We start from the raw sequence: 24811 nt of genomic DNA on the forward strand, positions 1-24811 counted from the left end.
GCATGGTGACATTTTTTAAAATTTCAAATTCTAGTAATGTATTTTCATCTTTGATTTCTCTTAATTTGCATTTGTTTTATATATTTCCACTTCATTTACATGAATCTTTTTGTTTCATTTTGTGCTTCATTTAATAATAGTTAATACTACTTTATTGCATATTTGAAAGTTGCTAAGAGAGTAGATCTTAAAAGTTCTCATAACAAGAAAAAAATCTGTAACTTTGTATGGTGATGGATGTTAACTAGACTTATTGTGGGAATCATTTTGTAATATATACATATATTGAGTCATTATGTTATATACCTGAAACTAGTATAATGCTCTTTGTCTATTATACCCCAGTACATTAAAAAAAGAAAGAAAGAAAAGAAAGCCTGTGTTTTGGCTAGGTAATGTAAGGCTACCAACAAAAAGAACTGTACATAAATACTGTACTCTAGTTGGTAAATAGGTACAGAAATGTAGGTATGTCTGTATATGTAGGGTGGTATACTTAGATATAGTTCCTGGCTCTGACTGTTGAAATGGCCTAGAAACAGTGGCACCCCAGCAGCAGTAAGCACACCTAACATCCAAATCTTTGTTTCTAAGTACCTTTCTCCCATAAATGGAATCAGGGGTCCTTGAAGAAATGGCTAATTCTAGCACTGGGGCAGGAAGATACAAGATGAGTACAGAATATCTTGTGGGAAAAGAGGAAAAAAAAACAATAGGAGCCTACACTTGGGCTTTCTAGACCCCTGCTATGAATCATATGCTGTGATGTATATTCTGACTTTCATACTCTTGCTATAGTGTGTCCTTTCCCTGTAATAAACTGTACATTTGTAAGTTTTGTCATTTTGGGTCCTGTGAGTCTTCTTTAGTAATTGGACCCTGTTTAAGTGCCACTGTTGGTGCAGTTGTATCCATGTATTCAATTTTTGTAAAGGTTGCATGGGCACTGAGGGGGGGAAATGGTATATTGTCTAGTATACATGTTTCTTTCCAGGGAGCTATTAAATAGCAAGACTTATTAATGATATTATTTTTTACTGAAGTATAATTGATTTATAATATTGTGTTAGTTTTAGGTGTATAACAAAGTGATTCAGTTATTTTTTTTCTGATTGTATTCTGTTTTAAGTTATTGCAAGGTATGGAATATGATTCCCTGTGCTATACAGTAAATCCTTGTTGCTTAGCTATTTTATGTATAGTAGTTTGTATCTGTTAATCTCATACTCCTATTTTGTCCCTCCCTCCCTCCCTCCCCCCTTTGGTAACCATAAGTTTGTTTTCTATGTCTGTGAGTCTGTTTCTGTTTTGTATATAGATTCATTTGTATTATTTTTAGATTCCACATATAAGTGATATCATATAGTATTTGTCTTTTTCTGTCTGACTTACTTCACTGAATACAATATTCTCTAGGTACATCCATGTTGCTGCAAGTGACAATATTTCATTCTTTTTAAGGCTGAGTTATATTCCATTGTCTATAAATACCACATCTTCTTAAGCCAGTTGTCTGTTGGTGGGCACTTGTGTTGTTTCCATGTCTTGTATATTATAAATTGTGCTGCTGTGAACATTGGGGTGCATGTATCTTTTTGACTTAGAGTTTTCATTTTTTCCGGATATATACTCAGGAGTGGGATTGCTGGATCGTATGGTAGCTCTATTTTTAGTTTTTTAAGGAAACTCCATACTGTTTTCTGTAGTGACTGCACCAGTTTACATTCCCACCAACAGTGTAGGAGGGTTCCTTTCTCTCTACACCCTCTCCAGCATTTATTATTTGTAGACTTTTTGATGATGGCCATTCTGACCAGTGTGAGGTGGTACCTCATTGTAGTTTTGATTTGCATTCTCTAATGATTAGCGATGTTGAGCATCTTTTCATGTGCCCATTGGCCATCTCTATGTCTTTTTTGGAGAAACGTCTATTTAGGTCTTCTGCCCATTTTTTGATAGGGTTGTTTTCTTTTTTGATATTGAGATGTATGAGCTGTTTGTATATTTTAGATAGTTACCCCTTGTCAGATGCATCGTTTGCAAATATTTTCTCCCATTCCACAGGTTGCCTTTTCATTTTGTTGATGGTTTCCTTTGCTGTGCTAAAGCTTTTAAGTTTGATTAGGTCCCATTTGTTTATTTTTGCTTTTATTTCTTTTGCCTTGGGAGACAGATTTAAAAAAATACTGCTGTGATTTATGTCAGAGAATGTTTCGCCTATTTTCTCTTCTAGGAGTTTTATGGAGTCATGTCTTATAGGTAGGTCTTTTTTTAAAAAATAAATTTATTTTATTTATTTATTTTTGGCTGTGTTGGGTCTTTGTTGCTGCACGCGGGCTTTCTCTACTTGCAGCGAGTGGGGGCTACTCTTCGTTGTGGTGTGGTATCTTCATAGAATGAATTTGGGAGTGTTCCCTCCTCTGCAATTTTTTGGACTAGTTTAAGAAGGATAGGCATAAGTCATTCTTTGTATGTTTGGTAGAATTCTTCAATGAAGCTGTCTGGTCCTGGACTTTTATTTGCAGGGTATTAATCATATTGTTAAGCGTTTTTCTATCCTTCTACGTATAAATTTCTTTATAAATTTCCAAGTCTTTTTTTAACGTCAAACTCTACTAATGTAAGTATTTTCATATCTGATTTCTCTTAATTTGTATTTGTTTTATATGTTTCCCCTCCCTTTACATTAATCTTTTTGTTTCATTTTGTGCTTCATTTAAATAATATAAAATTGAATTTTAATCCAATTTGTGAATCTTAATTTTTAATAAGGGAGTAGATTCCATTTTTATTTATCATGATCACTAATACATTTGTTTTATTATTCATGTCATATTTTTCTATGCTATTTTAATGTTTCCTTATTTTTTATTTGCTTTATGATTTTTAAATTTATTTTTCTCTTTTGAGTGTTTGATTTTATCTTTGTTTCTTTGGAAGGCCTACATATTCCTTTTGATGCTGGTAACTATGACTTTTTTTTTTTAGCCGCACTGTGCAGCTGTGGGATCTTAGTTCCCCGACCAGGGAGTGAACCCCAGCCCTTGGCAGTGAGAGCATGGAGTTCTAACCACTGGACCACCAGGGAGTTCCCTGGTAACTATGACTTTTAAGTTTTTCAAAAGCATTTTGTGGGTCTGTGGAAGGTCATGTACATAGTATTTTATTTTATTTTTATTTATTTTTGGCTGTGTTGGGTCTTTGTGGCTGTGCATGGGGCTTTCTCTAGTTGCGGTGAGTGGGGGCTACTCTTTGTTGTGGTGCACGGGCTACTCATTGTGGTGGCTTCTCTTGTTGCAGAGCATGGGCTCTAGGTGTGCGGGCTTCAGTAGTTGTGGCTCGCGGGGTCTAGAGTGTAAGCTCAGTAGTTGTGACGCACGGGCTTAGATGCTCTGCGGCTTGTGGGATCTTCCCAGACCAGGGCTCGAACCCGTGTCCCCTGCATTGGCAGGTGGATTCTTAACCACTGAGCCACCAGGGAAGCCCCATGGTATTTTAGTAGCAAGAAAGTTGTCCGTTACTGTTAGGGTCACTTCAGAAGGACTCTGGAGGCAACTTAAAGAAGTTCCCACTAGCCACAGTTGGGATAATTTTAACATCAATAAAAATAACTGCATTGGGGAATTCCCTGGCGGTCCAGTGATTAGGACTGCACGCTTTCACTGCTGGGCCCAGGTTCAATCCCTGGTCAGGGAACTAAGATCCTGCAAGCCGCACAACGCAGCCCCAAAAAAAAAAAAAAAAAAATTGCAGTGGGTCGAAACACATTGAATATGTTTGAATCATGAGGTTATAATATTACCAAACAAACTTATTTTTTGCCTAAAAAAAAAAAACCTGATTACGGTAGCAGACTTTCAAAATGGTGGGGCAAGGAGGTTGGGAGCTACTCTCCCCAGTGAAATAACCATTTAACTAGTGAAAATTATTCTAAAAACCCAATCATTTATAGTCTCTGGAATTTGTTCTAAGGACATACAGTGAATAGAGAAACATGTATTCAAGAAAATCTACTACAAACCTTATTAGGAACAATGGGAGTCTGTGGCATTTGAGCCAAGAACTGCTCTCCATCCCCAGCTCAGTGTGTTGGAAGCTCTATTCTTGGAAAATACAGTCAGAAAGGTGCGGCCCCGTTTCCTCACAGCTCCCGGTGTAGCGCTATGGTTTCACTCCAGGAAGGGCAGGCCATTACCATCTCTCATCACAGCCAGCTGTGTGTTGCAGAAGGTATATCCAGGCAGGTGCAGGGCAGAGGGGTGGAGCTCTCTCCCCCTGCCCAGCATCCGCTGTAGGACAGAAGTTCTACTACACGTGCGGGAGGCTGTGTAGTACTGGGCCGTGATCACTCCAGCTGGCTCACAGGGCAAAGGTTCCATAGCAAGAGAAGCAAGATGAGAAGAGCACGGGCTACTATCCCTGCCCACTTACCCTCTTATAGAGCAGATGTGTCACTCTGGGAGAAGTGGGCCACCATCCTCCCCTCCCCCCAGCTCAGGTATACTAGTGCACAGGTCCCCTTAGAACTTAGACCTGTGCCTGCCACACAGGGTGTGTTTAATATCTGTTCCGTATTATTGTGAAAGACAATTTGGCAGAGCACGCAAATCTTCGGTTACAATCTTTTTCTCCACAAAGTCTAGCTGTTGCTCCATTTTCTTCTGAAAGCTGAGGTTGCAGAGAAGCCTGAAACCAAACTGGTCTTGTTGCCTTATAGCAGAGTGGTTAAGAGCCCTGGTCAGACTGCCTCGGTTTGTGTCCTGGCTCTTCAACTCACCCTGGATGTGCGACCTTGGGCAAGTTACTCGACCTCTCTAATCCTTACTGTCGTCATCTGTAAAGTGGGGCAGCTCCTAGACCTCCCCGTCGTGGACCCTTTGCATTTGTTAGCCAAACCATCCTTCCTCTCTTTTATTTGTCTATTTTTTTCTCACTCTAATCTGTTAGTTCTGGGACTTCTAATCACAGTGTCCTCAGCCCCTGGCCAAGTATCTTCCTCCCTCCTCTTGGCCACCGCGGTGGATCCAAGGGCAAGCCCAGAACATAAAGACAACCGGTGTCCTTCCGTGGTGAAATCAGAAGAGGGACCCTGCCTTTCTTCCAGGGTAACTGAGCTGGGACAACGTGAGCCCGGAGCTGCGTGTGCCGCTCTGGGGGAAGCCTGCCTGCTCCCACGCGGAGTGAGAGAGCTGAGGCAGCTGGAGAGCACAGGGATCCTGACAAGATCGTCCGAGTTTCTGAATCCAGTCCACTTAAAGGCCAGCACCGCCACTTTACTGGAATGCTCTGAGGGTTAAGTGAGAGCGTTCACGGAAAGCACCAAGTGGCGTGTGGAACTCAAGGTAAGCCCTCAATTAATGATGACTTGTTTTCTCCTGCCGTAACGATCACAGGGTGTCTTCCCCTTGTTAAAAGTTGTTGCCAAATGTGTCTGTGTGTAGGTAGTTCATTTTCCCTGAAGTGTGGCAAGTTCTTGCGGTCTGCAGATACAGGTCTTCCTCAAGCTTAGGAAGACCATTTTCTCGAAGATCTTTCATTGCGTGTCTTGGCTGGGAACAGCGAGTACCTGGGTGCTGGCGCTCCCTCTCTGTTCTCCGTATCGATCGATCTCTCTCTCGTCGTTCTCTCCTCCACCTCTGCCTGATGAGTTCCTGGGGGCGTGCACGTGGGTGACAGTGTTAATCCCAAGAGCGCTTGACTCCTTCCTTGTTCTACCCCCAACCCTCCTGGGCCACAGAAGGCCTGGGAGGACGAAGCCCCTGGCTGCCATGAGGCAGCCCCTTTATCCGGAGGGGTCCCCGGGGAGATGGGCTTCGGCCATTTCCCGGGCCAGGGCTTCTCTGTCTTTCTAGCAGCAGTGCTGGCAGGTACCTGCCATACACGACTTCTCAGTGACAGACTTCAGGCAGAGTCGGGGGAGGAGCGGCAGCTCTGCAGGATCCCACAGACCACTGCTGCACAGGCCTAGCCTGGGCGCTCAGAGGAAATGCAGAATCTCAGGCCCCATTCAGGACCCACTGCATCACAAGGAGGTTTCTCACAACATCCCCAGGCGATTTGGTGCCCATTAACCTTTGAGAAGCTCTGCTCCAGAGCACAGGCCACTTTAACCCTTTTGTTCATGATCCTTTTGTTTTTGTTTTTTTGGTCTACTCACAAAGTCATTCTTTACAGCAAGAACCTTCCCAGACTTTATCACCAGACCAGATCACATCATGTTCTCTTTATTGCTTACTTCATCTTCATGTGAATTTTCCCTTAATGTAATGTTATTATCATAAAGTGGGGGCTCCAGTGCCAGGGACTAGGAGTCTTATATGCACGGTCCACACTTCACTGAAACTTTAACTTTACTAGGTCAGATTCCTGCTGTGTCCTTGGCTCGCCTCACCTTTTGGAGAATTACGAAACTTTCCACATTTCTGCCAGATGCTTCTTCCTGTTTTGTTCTCAATTTGGGCTGTTTGTTTCTATTTGCTTGATGTCTGTATGCAAAAACAATCAAAAAACATTTGTGGTTCATGTAAACACAGAGCACAATTCAAATTTGTTCCATATGAGATTCTCTGAAGAAGAATTCTTATGTCCGTAGTTGGTGAGAATATTTTTGCTTTAAACTTAAGGTTGAATGATCGTTTCTTTTAGCATATTTATTTAATGTATTTTGGGGTGAAAAGTAATTATGTCATTAAAAAGGAGTCTTTGTTCAAAATGTGGAAGGTTTTTCAAGAGCTGCTTTAACAAATGTTGCTAGCTGAAAGGTCATTCTGTAAGATAGTTATGTTCTTGGCAAAAATTTAAAAGCATGAGCACATCAACAGTTGGCGAAGGAATGGGGAACTGGGAATTCTCTTCTGCTGGAGGGAATGTATATTAGTACAGTCATTTTGGAAAGTAATATTGAAAATGTACCATATCCAGCAATTTTACTTCTTTATACTCCAAGAGAAACTCTTATAAATGTGGGCAAAGAGGCACTTACCAGGATATACTAGTATTTCTTAAAGTACTGTTGGTGTGTGGGCTTGGTTAAATTGCAGATTCCTCAGCCCTATACTGTACCTACTAAAACCCAGAATTTCTAGGAATTGAGGCCCAGGAATTTTCACCTTTAGCAAGGTGTTGTTCCCTTCCAAAATTGAAAAACATTGCTGTTTTCATAATGTTGTTCTAATTTTATTTATTTTATTGCTTAATTATGCTGTTTTGAAAATAAGTGGTGTTATATGGTCCACAGAAAAGTGAGAAAGGAAGCAACTAATATCTGTAATGCTTGCCTTACTCCAAAGATTCTTTGAAATTTGAAGATAATTTTTGCTTTGTATGTTTATTTGTGTTTTAAACTTACTATGGAAAATTTCAAATATATACACAAAGAGAAGAATGCATCAAGCCCCCATGTGCCCATCCTACAGCGTCAACAACTGTCTGCTCAAGGGCAATCTTCTTTCATTCATATCCCCCACCCACTTAACCCTCAACCTCTTTCCCGCCCCCAGCCTCCCAGATTAGCTTGAAGGCCATCTATCCTAGTGTATCATTTTATCTGTAAATATTTTGATAATATATCTCTAAAAGATAAGGGCTCAAAGATATAATCACACCATCTTCACACTTATACCAGATTAACAATAATTTGTTTATATCAGCGTTTATCCAGTTAGTGTTGATAGCAATCCAGTCAGTGTTCACATTTTTCTGATTGTCTCATTTTTTTTATACTTATTTGTTTGACTCAAGTTTAAAATAGAGTTCATATACTTCAATTGATTGATATATTTTTTATGTCTTTTCTCATCTGTTGGTTTTCCCTCCAATGTTTTTTTCCTTATAATTTATTTGTTGAAGAAAGAAGATCCCATAGTGTTTCCCACCATCTAGATTTTGTCGATTACATTTCCTGTTGTTTCATTGGTAAGTTTCTCTGTCCTTACATTTCCTGTAAATTGGCAAAGAGCTAGGGGGTTGATCAGGTTCAGGTTTGATTTTTTTGGCCAGTACATTGTGTACTTCAATTATGAGGCATATGTCTGGTTGTCACTCTGGTTAGCAGCTATTGATGATTGTTGCTTAGATCCGTTGATTTATTAGCGGTTGCAAAATGGTGATACTCTAATTCTATCAAACCTTCTTCATGTATTAGTAGGAATACTTCTATTAAAAGAATATTCCTTTCATCAACTATTTGTTTAACCTGAGGTATAGTTCATACAGGATAAGTACTACTTGATCTTTCCCTTTACTAGTTTTCAAAATAATGGTTGGTTCTCTAGTATTCTCCAAAGGTGATCATTTTTTAGATATCAAGATATAATGCAGGGAGGTAGGGAGGTGGGAGGGGGGACAAAAAAAAAGATATAAGGCACATGCTATAAAAGTCACCCTTTTAAAGTATATGATTCACTAGTTTCTTATATACTCACAAAGCCGTGCAACCATCACCACTAGCTGATCATTTTTATTTACTTATTTTTAAATTTTTATTATAGTTTTAAAATATTTATTTATTTAGGCTGCTCCAGGTCTTAGTTGTGGCACGCGGGATCTTTGTTGCCGCAGGAAGGATCTTTAGTTGCAGCCTTGCATGCGGGATCTAGTTCCCCAACCAGGAATCAAACCTGGGCCCCCTGCACTGGGAGCGCAGAGTCTTATCCACTGCGCCAGCAGGGAAGTCCCTAGTTGATCATTTTTATTTGTTTTTTTTCTTTGTTTGTTTGTTTTGTTGTTGTTTTTTTTGCGGTACGCGGGTCTCTCAGTGTTGTGGCCTCTCCCGTTGCGGAGCACAGGCTCCGGACGCGCAGGCTCCGGACGCGCAGGCTCAGCGGCCATGGCTCACGGGCCCAGCCGCTCCGCGGCATGTGGGATCTTCCTGGACCGGGGCATGAACCCATGTCCCCTGCATCGGCAGGCCGACTCTCAACCACTGCGCCACCAGGGAAGCCCCCTAGTTGATCATTTTTAAAAGCCTCATTATAAACTCAGGAGCATACTTAATGTGTTTTGATCCATAGCAATTATTCTTTTAACATTCAAATTTTTTCATCTTTAGCCAACTGGAGCCTCTTTAAACTGGCTCCTGAGACCTTTTGCCACTTTTTCTTTTCTTTCTGTTATGAGGAGATATTCCTGGTTCATCTTGTACTTTTCTGCTCCAGCCCAGGAATCACAGGAACCCTGATTCCTTTAGTGGAAAATTGTATATAGAGGTCCCAATCTGGGTGCCTGGGGTGCTCATTATTACTGGTTATTCTAGACCTCATATATTGATTTTCACCTCTTTAGTGGAGCTAATTTGTTTGCTGTGTCCTGTGATTTATAATCCATGAAGTAGAATTTAGCTATTGGTGATTTTCAGGAATTAAACAATGTCTTATTCAACTGATGATTCGTGTGAAAAGTACTGTTCAAAAACCACCTAATTGTCAGTCATTGTTTATTTTAAAATTATTTCCCTTGGGGAGTGTGTGTGTGGTTTAAAGACTCAGAGTAAAAATTCTTACTTGGCATTAATTATAGTCAGCTGAATTCCAACATGATGCAACTTGCTCATGTTAAGATAAGTATCAAGTACCAGATAAATGGTAAATTTTTATAGGGCATGCTTAGTTGAATAAAACTATGGTCTCTCTAGGGGAAAGTAAATATTTTTTTAACCTTTGGGATATAATGTAATGAATTACCACAACTTTATTCAAGAAGGTCTATATTTCTCATAAGCTAATAATTTATTGTTTCTTATTTGGATTTCCATCAGTCAGTGATGAGGAATGAAAAGCAACAGCTTCTTTTATTCTTTTTTTAACAGCTTCTTTTCTGAATAATCTTTTTCTGGAAAAATGATTGAAAGGCCTTGTATTATTCCTGGCTCAAGGACCTATAAACATGTCAGGGATTTTTAGTTAAGTTATTAAAACACTGTCAAAACCTTGAGTAGTTGCTTTTAACTATCTAATATACATTAACAGCTCTGAAGGAACAAATAAATTTTAGCACATAACCAAAATCCCTTTCGCTGCTTTGAAACCATCTATTTTGTATTCACAGCATATGCCTTTGAAATGTTCTGCTCTCAATCTCCCTAAATAAAATTTCACTTTATTGTGTGTTTATTTAGGTGAGAAAATGAAAGCACTTAAGAATGTTTGTATTCAGCCATACACAGCCTCCTTATCCTGAGTTCCCCAAGGGCAAGCACCACATCTTTTTACTCCCTCTGCTCAGAATTCTCTAGGTCCCTAATACTAAAACAAGAGAAGTATCAATGCAAGAGAGGCTGCAGTAGGTCCTTTAAGTGCAAGGTGTCAGGGGCTTAATCACTTAGTGCTTGATTACCAAATGCTTTCAGTGATTTTAGGTCTCTTCAAGGTCCTACTGTGAATATTTTCACAACCTATATTGTGTTTTATTACATCGAACAATTCCTGATCTCTGCTGTTCACACTTCCTTTGAGCCTTCACTTCTATCACACAAGAATTTTATATTAAATGTAATTCCAGTAAAATGATTTTTATCATACACTGTTTTTTACAGCCTTCCATAAATGGATTTGAAGTACAAATTATTTTCCCTTTTATAAAACGCAAAAAAAAAGTATAGCTGACCTCATCTGTACAGTCATCTATAGAATAATCTTTGTTGGACTCCAGTAATGGTTTATTTAATATAATTAATAGAACTAGGCCATCCTTTCCTTTTTTCCCATCAAAGTTAAGTCTCTTTATGGATGAAAAGTAATGGCAAAAGGCTCTTTAAAAGTATCGATACCTAAACTACTTCTGGTTTTGTAAATTGAGCAAACATCTTTTTTGTTTATGTTCCTTGACACTTTTTTCTTAAGTGCTAGTGGACTTAGAAGTATTTGATGGTAATTATGGAAGAACTAACAAGAATGCAGAAGTATTTGATGGTAATTATGGAAGACCTAACAAGAATGCTGACATTAGGTTGTGTTCATGTTGCTTACAGTTACATGGTTGATGAGACCCCGTCCTTGACATGCCATAGCATTAAAAGGAAGCCCTTGGAAAGTACTTAAACGCTGGTTATCAATATTTTGAAATCACATTAGTGTAGGTATACAAGCTATTTCTTTTTTTTTACTTGAAAAAATATTAGTTTTATTTACCTTTCTGTGAATAGTCTATATCACAGCCCAGTGGAATTTTCTATAAATGATGAAGACATGTTATTTATCATTTAATTGCTTGAAAAAAATCAAGGTTAAAGCCTTGAGAGGAAATTTACCATCAAGTACTTTCTCAGAGATTACTTCTTTTTTACTACATTTAAAAATTTATTTATTTATTTATTTATGGCTGCATTGGGTCTTCGTTGTTGTGCGCGGGCTTCTTCTAGTTGCGGCGAGCGGGGGCTACTCTTCATTGCGGTGCGCGGGCTTCTCATTGCGGTGGCTTCTCTTGTTGCGGAGCACGGGCTCTAGGCGCGCGGGCTTCAGTAGTTGTGCCTCGCGGGCTTTAGAGCGCAGGCTCAGTAGTGGTGGCGCACGGGCTTAGTTGCTTCGAGGCATGTGTGATCTTCCCGGACCAGTGTTCAAACCCGTGTCCCCTGCATTGGCAGGCGGATTCTTAACCACTGGACCACCAGGGAAGTCCCTCAGAGATAATTTCTTACTGTACCTTTGCTTTTCCTTTTTGAAAGCAATTTTATAATTGTAAGAGGTCTGAGGGAAAGGACAACTCGCATTCTGGGAGTTTTAAAAAAGTTATGACAGGAAACTAAAATACAAGGCCTCTGTATTTGAAGAGATTTCACACCAATATACTATTTGCCTTATAACTTTTGTTTTATTTACTCTTTAGAAGTATACTTACCGGACTCCCCTGGTGGTCCAGTGGTTAAGACTCCGAGCTTCCAATGCAGGGGGTGTGGGTTTGATCCCTGATGGGGGAACTAAGATCCCACATGCCGCGCAGTGCGGCCGAAGAATTAAAAAAAAAAGAAATATCTTTATCTAACATTTAGTGAATTAAACGAAGAAATAAAGCATATCAGATTCGGATTAATGTAAAGGCTACATCATTTAACGTTTAACTAGTAAGTTTTAAACATAATTTGGGTTCCAAGTTCAGTATGGAAAGAGCATAAAAATTTCAGTAACGAAAATGCAAAATACACATTTTTGGGGTTGATAAATGTTTTATCTACTCAAATACATGTTTTTCTTTCTCTCCTAAGTCTTTTTAAACTTTGAAAGACTTAAGTAGTTTGTAAAAAACACCCAAATCCCAATTCTGCTCCTCCCTCTGTATTTATTAAAGAATGTGAAAATTTCATTATTTATGAAGCAATCACACAAGACATATTTCATAGACTCTCCTACTTTGAAACACGGTTATAGAGAAAATATACACTAAAAATTCGTGTTCATTGCAATGTGCGAAACCAGTTTCAAAACGTAACCCTTATTTTTTCCGCCGTAAACTAATAAAATCAATTAGGTTCTCTGATTGAACGCTTATTTAGAAAAAAAATTAAACGGTTTGGTAGGTGCTCTAGGATAACCCTTCTCCCCCTCCTTTTGCCCACGCACCCATTTAGACTGGCAAGCCTATTTTCATTTTATTTCAAAGATTTTTTTTTTTTTAAGCGAAGGCAGGGGACGGCGGGGGTTGCTAAATTTATCTTCTTCTCCAGCCACGGGGATGAAGAAAACACATTTACTGCGGGCGGGGGTCTGAGGGCCTGCAAACAACTCGAGCAGGCGCCTCGGCCAGGACTGGCGCGGAGAGGCGGTAGGTCTCCGGGGAGGGCCCGGGGGGCGGCCGCGGCCCACGGGAGATGGTGGGGGGCGGCCGGGCCGGGTGCGGGCCGCCTGCCTCTCTGCGGGGTCGGCGGACCACGGCCCCGCGCGGGCTTTACGGCCGAGGCGGCGGCAGCGGCGCGTGTGTAGCGGCGGCGGCGGGCGGGAGCGCGGAGGAGGTGGAAAGAAGGGGGGCGCTGTCACGGAAACTCCGGCCGCCGGAGACCCCGCCGCAGCGAGGCCACTGGGCTCCCCGGTTGCAGGGCGTGAGCACGCCGACCGGAGCACCAGGGAGACACACCGGGCGAAGGAGGGGGCCTATGTACCCTTCCGCATTTTCCTGGGTCTCTCTCCCGGGCGGTGACGTGACGTGCTGACGGCGGGCCCGTGCCGGGGAGCTGGGCCGCTTTTTGTCAGCTCCGAGCTCGGCCCCTCCTCCCTCCCTCCGCCCGCCCCACCAGCCGGAGCCCGGCCCAGTGCTCCAGAGAAAGGCCGGCCTGCAGCACCCGCCACCGTCGCCGACCGCCCGCACGCCCGTCCGGTGAGTTCCGGGCGCCGCCGCGGCCGCGGGGCCTAGCGCGCGCGCAGGGGCCTGGTCCCGGCCTGGTCGGCGGCCCGCGTGGCGCCCTTCCGCGCTAGGCCGGGCGGTGTGGCGCGCGGCGCCGAGCAGGCCCCAAGGAGGCCGCAGTTAGGCCCGGGGAGGAGCCCGGCTGCCCCGAGCGGCGGCGAAGCCGCGCTCCGCAAACGGGCGGGGGTTGGGGGAGGGTCGGCCGGTGGCCCGGGACGCGGCCGAGGGGCCCCGGGTCGGTGCCGCGGCCGGCCCGGGGCACTGCGCGGGGGCGAGGCCTGGCAAAGAGGCGAAGGCTGCAGGCGTGAGGTGAAGGCCGCAGGCCGGCCGGGCCGATTTTCGCTATGTAAATATCGGTGAGGGGGGGGAGGGACGGGGGACAAGATGGCGGCGGCTCGGCGCCTGCTGCAGGGGACGATTGAGGGGGTTGCTGGGAGGGGGAGCCGCCATCTTGAAGGCGGCGTCTGAAGAGAAAATTCCGCTACAGCCCGTAAGGGGGGGTCGGAGAGCGGGCGGCGGCGGTGGCGGCGGCTCCGGTGACGGGTCCCGGAGGCCCGGCACGGCAGCGTGTGCGCGCGGAGGGGCGTGCTCGCTCCCCACAGCGGCCATTGCCCTCGCCGCCATGAAGTGCGCTCGGGCTGTAGGCGCTCGGCGGCAGCGCCACCTTCCTGCCCTGCCTACCGCAGCACCCGTGACTAGCTGCTGCTTCCGCTGCATTTTAGTCGAGCTGCCGCAGGCGGCCTTCGTCGGCTCTCAGGCGCTGGGGCAATCTCGTTACTCAGCGTCCCCGGCCCCGCGCCTTTCCCCCGTGCTTGTTACAGGTCACTTGAGGGTCCGCCGAGGCATGTGGACTCACCACGGCAAGTGGGACCCCAAGACATTTTATTTTTACCTCGGCAAAGTCACACGTGAATTAGAGTGCTTTAGATGCGGTTGTTTTGCAAGAGCCACTGCCTTTTCGAGTAAAGAAAGAAAGAAAAATTTTTAAATGGATAGGAAAGAAGTTCTCACTCTTTCACGTAGTAAGGGGAAAAGTGCAAATTGCACAGCACGGAAACGGAGAAGTAAAAATTTTACGGAGTCGTTTGAATTTCATTAATTTGGAAACAACTTTCTAGAAAAGGTGCATTTAAGCTATTAGCGATCTGTTGGTAGTATTTACTTTTTTTCAGAAGTAAGAAAAGGGCAGAAGGTTTTATTTTCTTATTGAAGGACAACGTAATGTGATGCAGTATTTATTGTTCCTGTACCTGGTATGGTATTTAGTTTCTCTATTTGATTTGAAAAATTCTAAGGTGGAATTCCACTCCTTAAAGTAGTTTTGATTGCATACTACACTACTCTGAACGCGGTGCTAGGTGCTACGAAAGATCAAAAGGTTCTTGTAATGCAGACGGTGGCTCCAAGAAGTTCGTTGTTCAGAGGCAGATGAGATGAGGTGAAATGCACTGAAGTGCTGCCGGGAAGGTACAGCCAATTATTGGGGTTTCAGAGGAAAACGAGGTTAGGTGACATTTCGAGAAGGTTACTGAAGGATGGGTAGGACTTTATTAGACTAAGGTGGAGGTGGGGAAAGGGCATTTCAAGGGTGAAGCTTCTTCAGAAAACAGCAAGTATGTGTACTTTGGCTGGAGTAGACGGTGTAGATAGGGGAGTGGTGGCTAAATAAGGTGGATGGAGCTTGCTTTCCAGGTGGAGGGGCTTATACTCAATGGGGGAGGCCAGGGAGCCCTCAAGTAGTAGAGTGATGACACACCTGAGCCCGGCTTTATAGTCACTTAGCCCTTCCATTGGCCTAGGAAGTTTCAAAGTTGAGAGATAGAGTAACAACCAGTGTTTCACTGCAGGAATGATTATCAAGAATGTGCAGAAGTTCAGACAATTTTGCTACTTTTTCAACAATCCATATCTAGTAGGCAGCTGCTCCTTTTTTCTGTCCTAATTTCTCACTCCAAGTAATTTTTTGCTCAAGAGTTATTATAATCTCTGTAGTCAACAAATGGGGAGGGGTTTCTAGCTTTTCATTTACCGTGGTTGAAAATTACAGGACGAGTGCTGTGGGTTACTTCACGAAAATGAGGAATGAGCCTGTAAGTATCTCCATGGTAATTTTTAAACAAGTCGGTTTTGAAAAGTAGAAGAGCGATGATTAAGAAGGCAGCAGCCTTCAGGTGGTCTTTTTGGAATCCCTGTTTTTCCATGTGGTGAGAGGAACCACCTTTTTGATTAAGAGGGTAATAACTAAGGCTGTTTACTAAGCTAAGCCTTCTCATGTTTTGATTAATATTTGAACTATTCTCGATGCTCATTTTGGGAATGTGCTTCCTAGAATTTTATGATACGTAAGTTTATAGGTAGCATAAGTATTCACCAGAAAGTTGTTTCAGTTTTTCTATTTTTCCTAAACTGCAACAGGTCAGAGCAGTGATTGCTCCGTGAGGGGAAGGGAATGAACTGAATATTCTCATGTTTATCTTAAAGGGCTATGGTTTAGAAAAGTTTGAGACACAGTGCGTTCTAGGAGGCTGACTAGAAGCAAGTTGCTAAAGCACTCTGTGGTCCTTGAGATGGTAAAGGTAAACGTAAACTTGAAAGAACCAGTTGCTTTATGTCTTGACAGGTGGGAAAGACATAGAATTCTAAAAGAGAATCGTATTGCTGCACACGCAGTGCAGCGGCAGTACATGTTCCAGTACAGCAAGAGTGGATGATTAAGATTAAGAGTTGGACTTCAGTCGTATAGTTAAGACAGGAGTGTATGGTTTGGAAGGATTTCTGTTGGAAACAGTTAAAGTGCTTTTTGCCTGAAAGGGTGGTCTGGAAAACTGGTGGAACAACAACTGTCTTGGATAAATGAGGTGTTGGTTTTTAACTTGTGTATCTTTCAGATAGATGCAAGTTTCCTTTTTTAAAAACATGCTCACAATGCATTGAAGAAAAACTTTTTTCCATATTGCTTTTTGTAAATGCTTCCTCTCTCAACCTACCTGGACTTGTATCGCCACTTATGACCTTGTTTGTACTATTTGTGTTTATGCACACTGGCAATTCCAAACTTTTTCTTTTTTACTCTTAAACTCCTCAACCTGTCCTTGAAACCCCTCAGCCTCAGCAGAGATTACCTAATCTTTTACTTAAGTCAGAAAGATAGACAGCCATCTGATCTAAGCAATTGAATTTCCTTCCTTCCACTTCATATTCTTCCTTTGTCTCTCCCTAGGCTGTCCTCCTGTTCTTCACTTGTGGGAAGAATTGGCCTCCTTCAGGCCCAGATGCTCTGCCTGTGGGATCCACTGGTCCCAAAGGATGGAGCTCTGTCAGTGTGATTCTGCCACTTGCATCATTGCCCTCTAACTCTGCTGATGCCTTTTCCTCTCCTTATAAACATTCCTAGGTTTGCTCATCTTACAAAAACCTCAGCTGTCTTATCTCTCCTTTCACCAGCGTTTTCATTTCTTTTCATTCCACTTTTCCTAGATCCGCTGTTTCCCAAATTGGGAGACTGCTACAGCATGTCAGCAGGTGTGTTATATAAAAGTGTTCTTTGTTTCAGAAACTCTATACTTTCTCTGCCTTCTGTTATGGGATTTTCCTCAAGGTCAGTTGTCTATCCTGTTCTCTTGAATCTTCTTGCATGGTTTTGGTGCCCTTTACCATGCCCATCCTCTCTAGTTTCTCTAGCATTGCCTACTGACCACCTCCTTTCAGGTGTCTTACTGTCTCAACATGGCTGAAACCAAATTTATCTGGAACATAGTAGATGCCCAGTACTATTTATTGGGAAAAAAACTTTTTTTTTAAACGCAGAGCCCCTAAAACAGCTCCTGCTTCTAGCTTTCTTTCTGTTTATGGCACCATCATTTTTCCAGGCTCATTCTTCTGTCTCATATAACAATGTAGGTATGTTTTAATATAGCATTTAACCTTTTATATTTTAGCTGTGTATTTGTATTTTTGTTATCTTTTCTAAACTCTGGATGTAGAGACAGGTTCTCATTTATCCTTGTCCCAGAGCATTACCTGGTACATGGTAATGACAGTAATCTAAAAGCAATTCTCTCAATTTTGGGGTGCAGAGAATTTTGTGTAGTTGAATCGTTTTCAACTATTCAAGCATCTGTCTAGTCACTGTATCCTTTGAGCAAGGGGTGTGTGTAGTAAGGCATATGCCACATAAGCTGAGTAGACCCTGCCCCCAGCGCTTAAGCTTGGGGTTAATATGGCCAGTGTATACTTAGTCCTGTCAAATTAGTTTTCCAAAGAACTTTTTATAAAATCCAGGAATCTTGTAACTATATTTTACTCAAAGGGAGGTGACATTTTAAGGAAGCTACGTGGCCTTGAAGAATACAGCCATTAGGATTGAAAAAATATTTAAAATTATGAAATATTTCAGAATTACTGAAAAGCAGGTATTGCCCAGATTTAACAGATATTAATATTTTATTACATATTTGCTTCATAACTTTTTGTGTATTTAAAGAAAGAAAACCTCACAGATTGAAGAGTGCCTCCCTATCCCATTCCTGTCTTTTCTTTGCCAGAAATGACCACTGTCCTAATATGTATGTACCACAAACAATGTCAAGTACTGCTTTATGTGTTTTAACTTTACATAAATGGTATCATACTGTGTTTATCATTTTATATATATATTTTTTCACTTAGCAATGTGTTTTTGAGATTTATTTATGTTGTATGTAGATCTAGTTTAGCGGTTCTCAAGAGTGTGCTCCAGGAATTCCCAGGGATCCCTGATATTCTTCCAGCCTCATTCTTTTGTACACTGCACAAGTACTGTACAGAGCCTCCACGAAATGTGATGTCATGATAGATTGAACACAGAGGCAGTTACAGGAATCCAGCTGTCCTCTATTAAGCCTGTCCTTGAAGAGATTTGCAGAAATGTAAAACAGTGCTACTCCTTTCACAATTTTTTGTTTTGAAAAATAGTTATTTTAAAATGTTCATGTTTATATACAGTGGGTTTATTTTTTATGAATACTTTTAAGGTGTCTCAGATTTAATTTCTAATATAAACATCTCTAGATAGAACCCACATAAACAAAAACTCTTTGAGGTCCTCAATTTTTGAGTGTAAAGAGGTCCTAAGTCCAAGAAGTTTGAAAACTACTGATCTGGTTCATTCATTTTACTTGTATTTTAATGTATAAATATACTGTGGTTTATTTATCTATTCTTAGGGAGGGGCCATTAGGTTGTTAGCAGTTTTCTGCAATTTCAGACAGTGTTGTTGTGAGCATCCTTATATGGGGTTCTTCTCTCTTGGGATTATAGAAGTAGAGTCGCTACATTCAAGAGTCTGTGCATTTGTCAACTTTACTGGGAATTGCCAAATGTCAAATTGTGTTCCATTCGACACGCCCATCAGCTGTGTATGAGCCTCTGTTTCTCCAGACCACTGCCAAAAGATTAGACTTTGCAGTTTTTTCCAATCTTTTAGGTATAAATGGTATCTCATTGCTGTTTTCCTTTTGCATTTCTTAGATTACTCGTGTTGTTGAGCCTTTTTTCCCACGTATTATTAGCCATTTGAGTTTTCTATGACTTGCTTGTGCCTATCCTTGGTCCATTTTTTATTGGACTGTTGCCTTTTTCTCATTGGTTTATGGTTATTTTTATATTCTGAATTCTAATGGCCTGTAGTTTTATACACTGAAAATACCATTTCCTAGTCTGGCTTATTCTTTAGCTTTGTTTATGGAATATTTTTTTGTGTAGGACTTTTTAATGTGAAAGTAGTCAGTTTCCTCAGTTCTTTTTCATTTATGGTTTATGTTTTCTTGTATCTGCAAGAAATTATTCTCCTGCCCCAAGGTCATAATGATACTGTGCTTTTTCATATTTAGGTCATTAATTCATCTGGAATTTTTTTCTCTATTGTGTGATATACGGATCTGATTTTATCTTTATTTATTTATTTATTTTTTAAAGAAGATGTTGGGAGCCTCCCTGGTGGCTCAGTGGTTGAGAGTCCGCCTGCGGATGCAGGGGATACGGGTTCGTGCCCCAGTCTGGGAAGATCCCACATGCCGTGGAGCGGCTGAGCCCATGAGCCATGGCCGCTGAGCCTGCGCGTCCGGAGCCTGTGCTCCGCAACGGGAGAGGCCACAACAGTGAGAGACTCGCGTACCACAAAAAAAAAAAAAAATAAAAAAATAATGAAGATGTTGGGGGTAGTTTATTAATTTATTAATTTTTTTTTTTGCTGCGTTGGGTCTTCGTTTCTCTGCAAGGGCTTTCTCTAGTTGTGGCAAGCGGGGGCCACCCTTCATCGCAGTGCGCGGGCGTCTCACTGTCGTGGCCTCTCTTGTTGCAGAGCACAGGCTCCAGACGCGCAGGCTTAGTAGTTGTGGCTCATGGGCCTAGTTGCTCTGCGGCATGTGGGATCCTCAGAGACCAGGGCTCGAACCCGTGTCCCCTGCATTAGCAGAGAGATTCTCAACCACTGTGCCACCAGGAAAGCCCCCTGATTTTATCTTTTTAATATGAATTTGCCAAGTAGTTCAGCCTTTCTCCTCACTAATTTGTAATGCAACTTGTGAAGTTTATCGTATTCTCACATATATACATCTGTTTCTACTTTCTTCTGATTTCATGGGTCTGTTTGACTATATACCTATACCACTCTGATTTAACAGTGATAGCTTTATAGTTAAATCTTAATAAGTGTTTTGTTTCTTTGGAGTTTTAAAGCTATTTTCCTTCCTTTGTTTATTTTTGGGTCAGTTTGTTGGTTTCTATGAAAAACTGTTGGATTTTTATTGTATTTGCATCATATTTATAGAATAATATGTAGATACTTACAGATGTATGCTAAGTAGTGGAGCTGGGGTCTGAATCTGGGCATATTCTACTGCTTTTCATAAAGCTCTTGCACAACTTTTGTTAGATTTTTTGCTAGAAAAAAATTTGTATAATTTTTGTTATTGTGAATAGGATTTTCTTTTAGATACTGTTTCTGTATTCATCATGTAAGCTTGCTGAACTTTCGTATTACCATATTTCATAGATTCTGAAGTACATCCCGCCCCCATTTTAATATGACAGAGGTTCATACAGATCTTTGTTTGATGGTGTCCTATAATCAGTGTTGTCCAGGTAGCAGTCATGATGTAGTTATTGTTTTTACATGCACATACTTGGTCAAGACTCTTCATTTTGTCATCACTCAAATGAGTATGTGCATTGTTGTGTTTTAATTTCACACCCAACAATACAACTGAAGGCAGAAGGAATTGTGAGGTGGGTGTCTTACTGGAAAGAAAATCACATAGATAATTATGGAGCATTTTAAGAAATGTTGCATCAGCAGCACTCTTGTTGGTAGAGAACAATATTGTTAGGAAAGATTGAATAGCTTTGAGTAGAAAAGCATTCCATAGTAGGACCCTGAATGTGAAGTTTTAGGAATACTCTACCAATTTCTTTCTTTTTTTTTTTGCATTTCATCATTTATTTAATGTTTAAGCTCTCACACTAGATTTTTACAAGCTGGTGAACAGTGACAAATTATTTCCCCCGCAGAACTATAACCACATGTTCGCAGACAGTATAAATGTATGGTTGAGCTAATGTTAATACACATCACCATTTTATCAATTACATAATAAAACAAATTGTCAATTATCCAAATATTAAGTTACGCAGCTCAAAAGGCATATAAAATATTAAATGTCTGCTCAATTCATTAGCAGAAACCCTTTTTTTTTTTTTCCAAGAGAGGTTGGGAATCACACTTCAAACAAAAATAAAATGGTAAACAACTTCAGATAAGTTTGAAAAAAATTACAAGAATTTCAGAAATTTTATGATTAAGAATTGTTCTAGCTACAATAACAAAGTATTTCCACCTTTTAAAAAATATTTACTGGGCTTCCCTGGTGGCGCAGTGGTTGAGAGTCCGCCTGCCGATGCAGGGGACACAGGTTCGTGCCCCGGTCCGGGAAGATCCCACATGCCGCGGAGCGGCTGGGCCCGTGAGCCATGGCCGCTGAGGCTGGGCCCGTGAGCCATGGCCGCTGAGCCTGTGCGTCCGGAGCCTGTGCTCCGCAACGGGAGAGGCCACAACAGTGAGAGGCCCACATACCGCAAAAAAAAAAAAAAAAGAAAAAATTTACTAAGTTAAAGCACATATTCTACATGTTCTGCACAAGACAAAGGCAACATTTTACTAAAAATATTTAATAGCCCCCTCCCATTCTTTTTTCAGGCCCTCCCTGTAGATTGTACCCCAAAGTGCAAACACTGAAATTAACTGTAAGGCTTTTTTGTCTGGAGACATTAAAGACGTGTGCTTCTTTTACAATGTAGATTTTCAAAATGGAGGTCTTCTATAACAGCACAAAATGACATTTATAGAAAGACATTAAATAATCACTGTAAGACTTGGTTAATTACAAAAAACCAAAATGAGCAAATCTGATGTATACTGGTATGAATGTGGAAGACCTAAACATATTGTGAGCAAATAACATTATAGGCCCTACTTTCTATGTTTGAAATGATGGAAGGAATAAACCACATAAGGTCCAGAGTTTTCTTAGTTCCTGGGATTTTAGTTCTATGTGATACTAAAAATATATAAGTATTGTGCTGGGTATTTCGGCACCTAGTCTTTCTAAATTTCTTATATATTGATAAGATTCTGGCATGGAAACAGATTTAAAGACATGACTCAATACTGCATGATTTCAGAAAAGGTCAATTGGTACAAACGATAATAAGCACATTTTAAATGCTGAACAGCAAGAATCCTTTGCTGTGTGTCCAAGGAGGTTGATCATAACCCAGACACAGAAGTTGCAATTCTGCCAGGCTTGTGGCCTGGTAAAACTGCTTTTCGACACTCCTGTGGAAGCTTCATCAGACTTCATGAAGCCATCGTGCTGGCTAACATGTACAACAAATTCCGTCCTGTCTAGGTTCCACTTCCAAGCAATGGCATCAGGCACCCCAGTTTTATTGAAAGCAACAGTTGTTCCTATGACCATTGGAGTTTTTGAAGCGCAGCCGCATTTTAGGACGATACTTCTCCAAATACAAAAGTTGCTTGCTGTTGAAAGCTCCACGCTGCTTTTGTCTTATCAACTGTATTGCATCTTCATATTTCATTCCACCTTCAATTAATGCTAGGGCGACAAGCACTGGACCTCTCCCAAGGCCTGCAACACAATGAACGGCAATACAACAACCAGGGTCTTCGTGGAAGTTAATTGTCACGAGACTTAACCAATCATCAACAGTCTGGTTAAATGGTGGTGCGCCATCATGAAAAGGCCAATCGAGAACATGGATGCCTTCTTTCTCCGCAAGAGTAGTGTCATAAGTTGCTTCACATATTCTTGCTGTTGTGGTAACTCCATACTTCTTAAGTTCCTCTATAAATTTGTTTAAGGTCGCATTGGTTGGATTAAGAAATCTCATGTTCTTATAAGTGACTTCCACAGGAGCTGGGTGGTTCATTCGAGCCATGTTAATTTAGTTAAAAAAAAACTCAGTAGGTTTATGAAAGAATTTAAAAACTTGAATACAGGAATGATGCAAAGAAACTGAGTACTTCAATATACTCCACTTGAAATTCTCAGTGCTTTTGAGTATGAAGTTGAGAGTAATGGGAAATGAAATGAACCTCCTAACAAGAAGCAGCAATTCTTCAATTCAGTGATACTGAGGCAATAGAAAGGAAGTGCACTGAGCTTTACCCCATGCAGGTCAGAACTCTTGTAAAAAATGCTCTGTGGATTTCAGTTCAACACTTCTGTGTCCAGGTTAACCACTCTTATGGGGGCTTCTTGGTAGAGTAGTAATGAATTTCTACAGTTCATTTGTCTGCACGGAAGTTGTGCTGTGCCTGGCAGTAATCTCCACTGCCCTTCAGAAACTCCATAAATGTATGACCAAGAACACCACAGAACTGAGGAATATGTCTACTCATCGAAGATTGTGGCCTAATCATACAGCCGGTCCTGAGGTGGCGGTGGTGGCAGGGCCAGGGCGGCAGCTTCACGGGCAGCCGTGGGGTCACCGGACTCCCAATTTCTTTTGCTTCTATATTTTCTTCTATATATCCACAGGATATGATGAAAATATGTCTAAATAAGTCTAAAAGAATTGTCTTGATAAATCTAAAATGAAATTTCTAGATAATAAAGTATAGCATCGGTTTAACTGGCAGGATATTTTTCTTAGATGTAGGTAAAACAAGGATGCATCTTAAAATTGGCAGTATTTTTAGATTCAATGAAATGTGGGAGTAATAGATTATTACAGTTTATAATTCTTGTATTTTCTAAATAGGTGTGTGTGAGTAAAGATGTTTTATTTCTTCTTTTCCATTCCTTTTTGCCTCCTTTTTCTTTTTTGTTTGTTTTCTTTTTCTTCTACTTCATTGACTAATGCCTCTAGCACAGAGTTGCATGAAAGCATTGATAACAGGCATCACTGTCCACGTGCTTTAATGGAGTGCTTCTAATATTTTACCATTAAGGATGATATTTTCGTGTTTTTTTTTTTTGAGGGAGGAGATATTTATTAGTTTATGTTCTCTTTTACTTAGCATTTTAGAGTTTTCGTTGATTTTTTTAATGTTTTTGCAGCATCTATTCGTGTGATGAATTGTATTCATAGATTTTGTATTTTAAACTGTCTTTGGAGTCCCTGGATATTTGCATTCTTTTGCTATTGCCATGTACTTTTTCTTTTTATGCTAACTTCTTAAGATGTGTTGCGGAATAATTCTTCTCCTTTGAAACAAGTTGTATTTCATAGATATGATCTGTTTCTGGAAATTTATAAGTCATCTGTGAAACTGTCTTTGGTGTCTTTTTTAGTGAGTTGTTTTTTGATTAATAGTTTGTTTCATGGTGATAAGTATTTTTGGCTTTTCTCAAGTTGTTGTTATTTATACAAAATGAACAGTATTCTAGAAAAATATAAAAATTCAGATATATTGGTATAAAATATAGGCTTCTCTAATGACTTTAAAATGTCTAATTCCATTAATTTGTTCCTTTTTTTTCTGATGAGTACTGCCAATAACTTGCCTATATTAAGGCTTTTCAAATAGTTCTTTTTATTGACCATTTCTGTTTCTGCTCCATATGGTTAATATTTCTTTCTATTTTATTTGCATTTTTTCTGACATTTAAAAAATTTAAGTTGGAAGTTTAGCTCATTAGTTTTAACATGTTTATTGGAGTATAATTGCTTTACAGTGGTGTGTTAGTTTCTGCTGTATAACAAAGTGAATCAGCTATACATATACATATATCCCCATATCTCTTCCCTCTTGCATCTCCCTCCCTCCCACCCTCCCTATCCCACCCCTCTAGGTGGTCACAAAGCACCGAGCTGATCTCCCTGTGCTTTGCGGCTGCTTCCCACTAGCTATCGGTTTTACATTTGGTAGTGTATATATGTCCATGCCACTCTCACTTCGTCCCAGCTTACCCTTCCCCCT

At 41.0% G+C, this 24811-nt stretch overlaps 3 protein-coding genes across 8 annotated transcripts in view; 1 reads left to right on the forward strand and 2 right to left on the reverse strand.

Moving 5' to 3' along the window:
* KLHL15 (kelch like family member 15) overlaps nt 1–24811 on the reverse strand; it is a 475484-nt gene that overhangs the window by 110576 nt on the left and 340097 nt on the right. The gene's annotated exons all lie outside the window — the stretch shown is intronic.
* The window catches only part of ZFX (zinc finger protein X-linked), a 57840-nt gene continuing 45763 nt past the window's right edge, over nt 12735–24811 (forward strand). For 2 of the 6 annotated variants that reach the window (XM_049705173.1, XM_012537875.3), the window contains exon 1: nt 12899–13302. The gene's annotated coding sequence lies outside the window, so the exon portion shown is untranslated. Of the gene's footprint in view, nt 12754–12897; nt 13303–13372; nt 13676–14370; nt 15420–24811 lie in introns of those variants that run through there. The other 4 variants (XM_049705172.1, XM_033411522.2, XM_033411520.2 and 1 more) reach the window with 4 other exon arrangements.
* LOC101279941 (protein tyrosine phosphatase type IVA 1-like) lies at nt 22259–22824 on the reverse strand. The gene has a single exon (XM_033411523.2). It carries the CDS (start codon nt 22822–22824, stop codon nt 22312–22314), a length of 513 nt encoding a protein of 170 aa, XP_033267414.1. The 3' UTR covers nt 22259–22311.

The sequence above is a fragment of the Orcinus orca genome, chromosome X, assembly GCF_937001465.1.
Source record: "Orcinus orca chromosome X, mOrcOrc1.1, whole genome shotgun sequence".
Lineage (NCBI taxonomy): Eukaryota > Metazoa > Chordata > Mammalia > Artiodactyla > Delphinidae > Orcinus > Orcinus orca.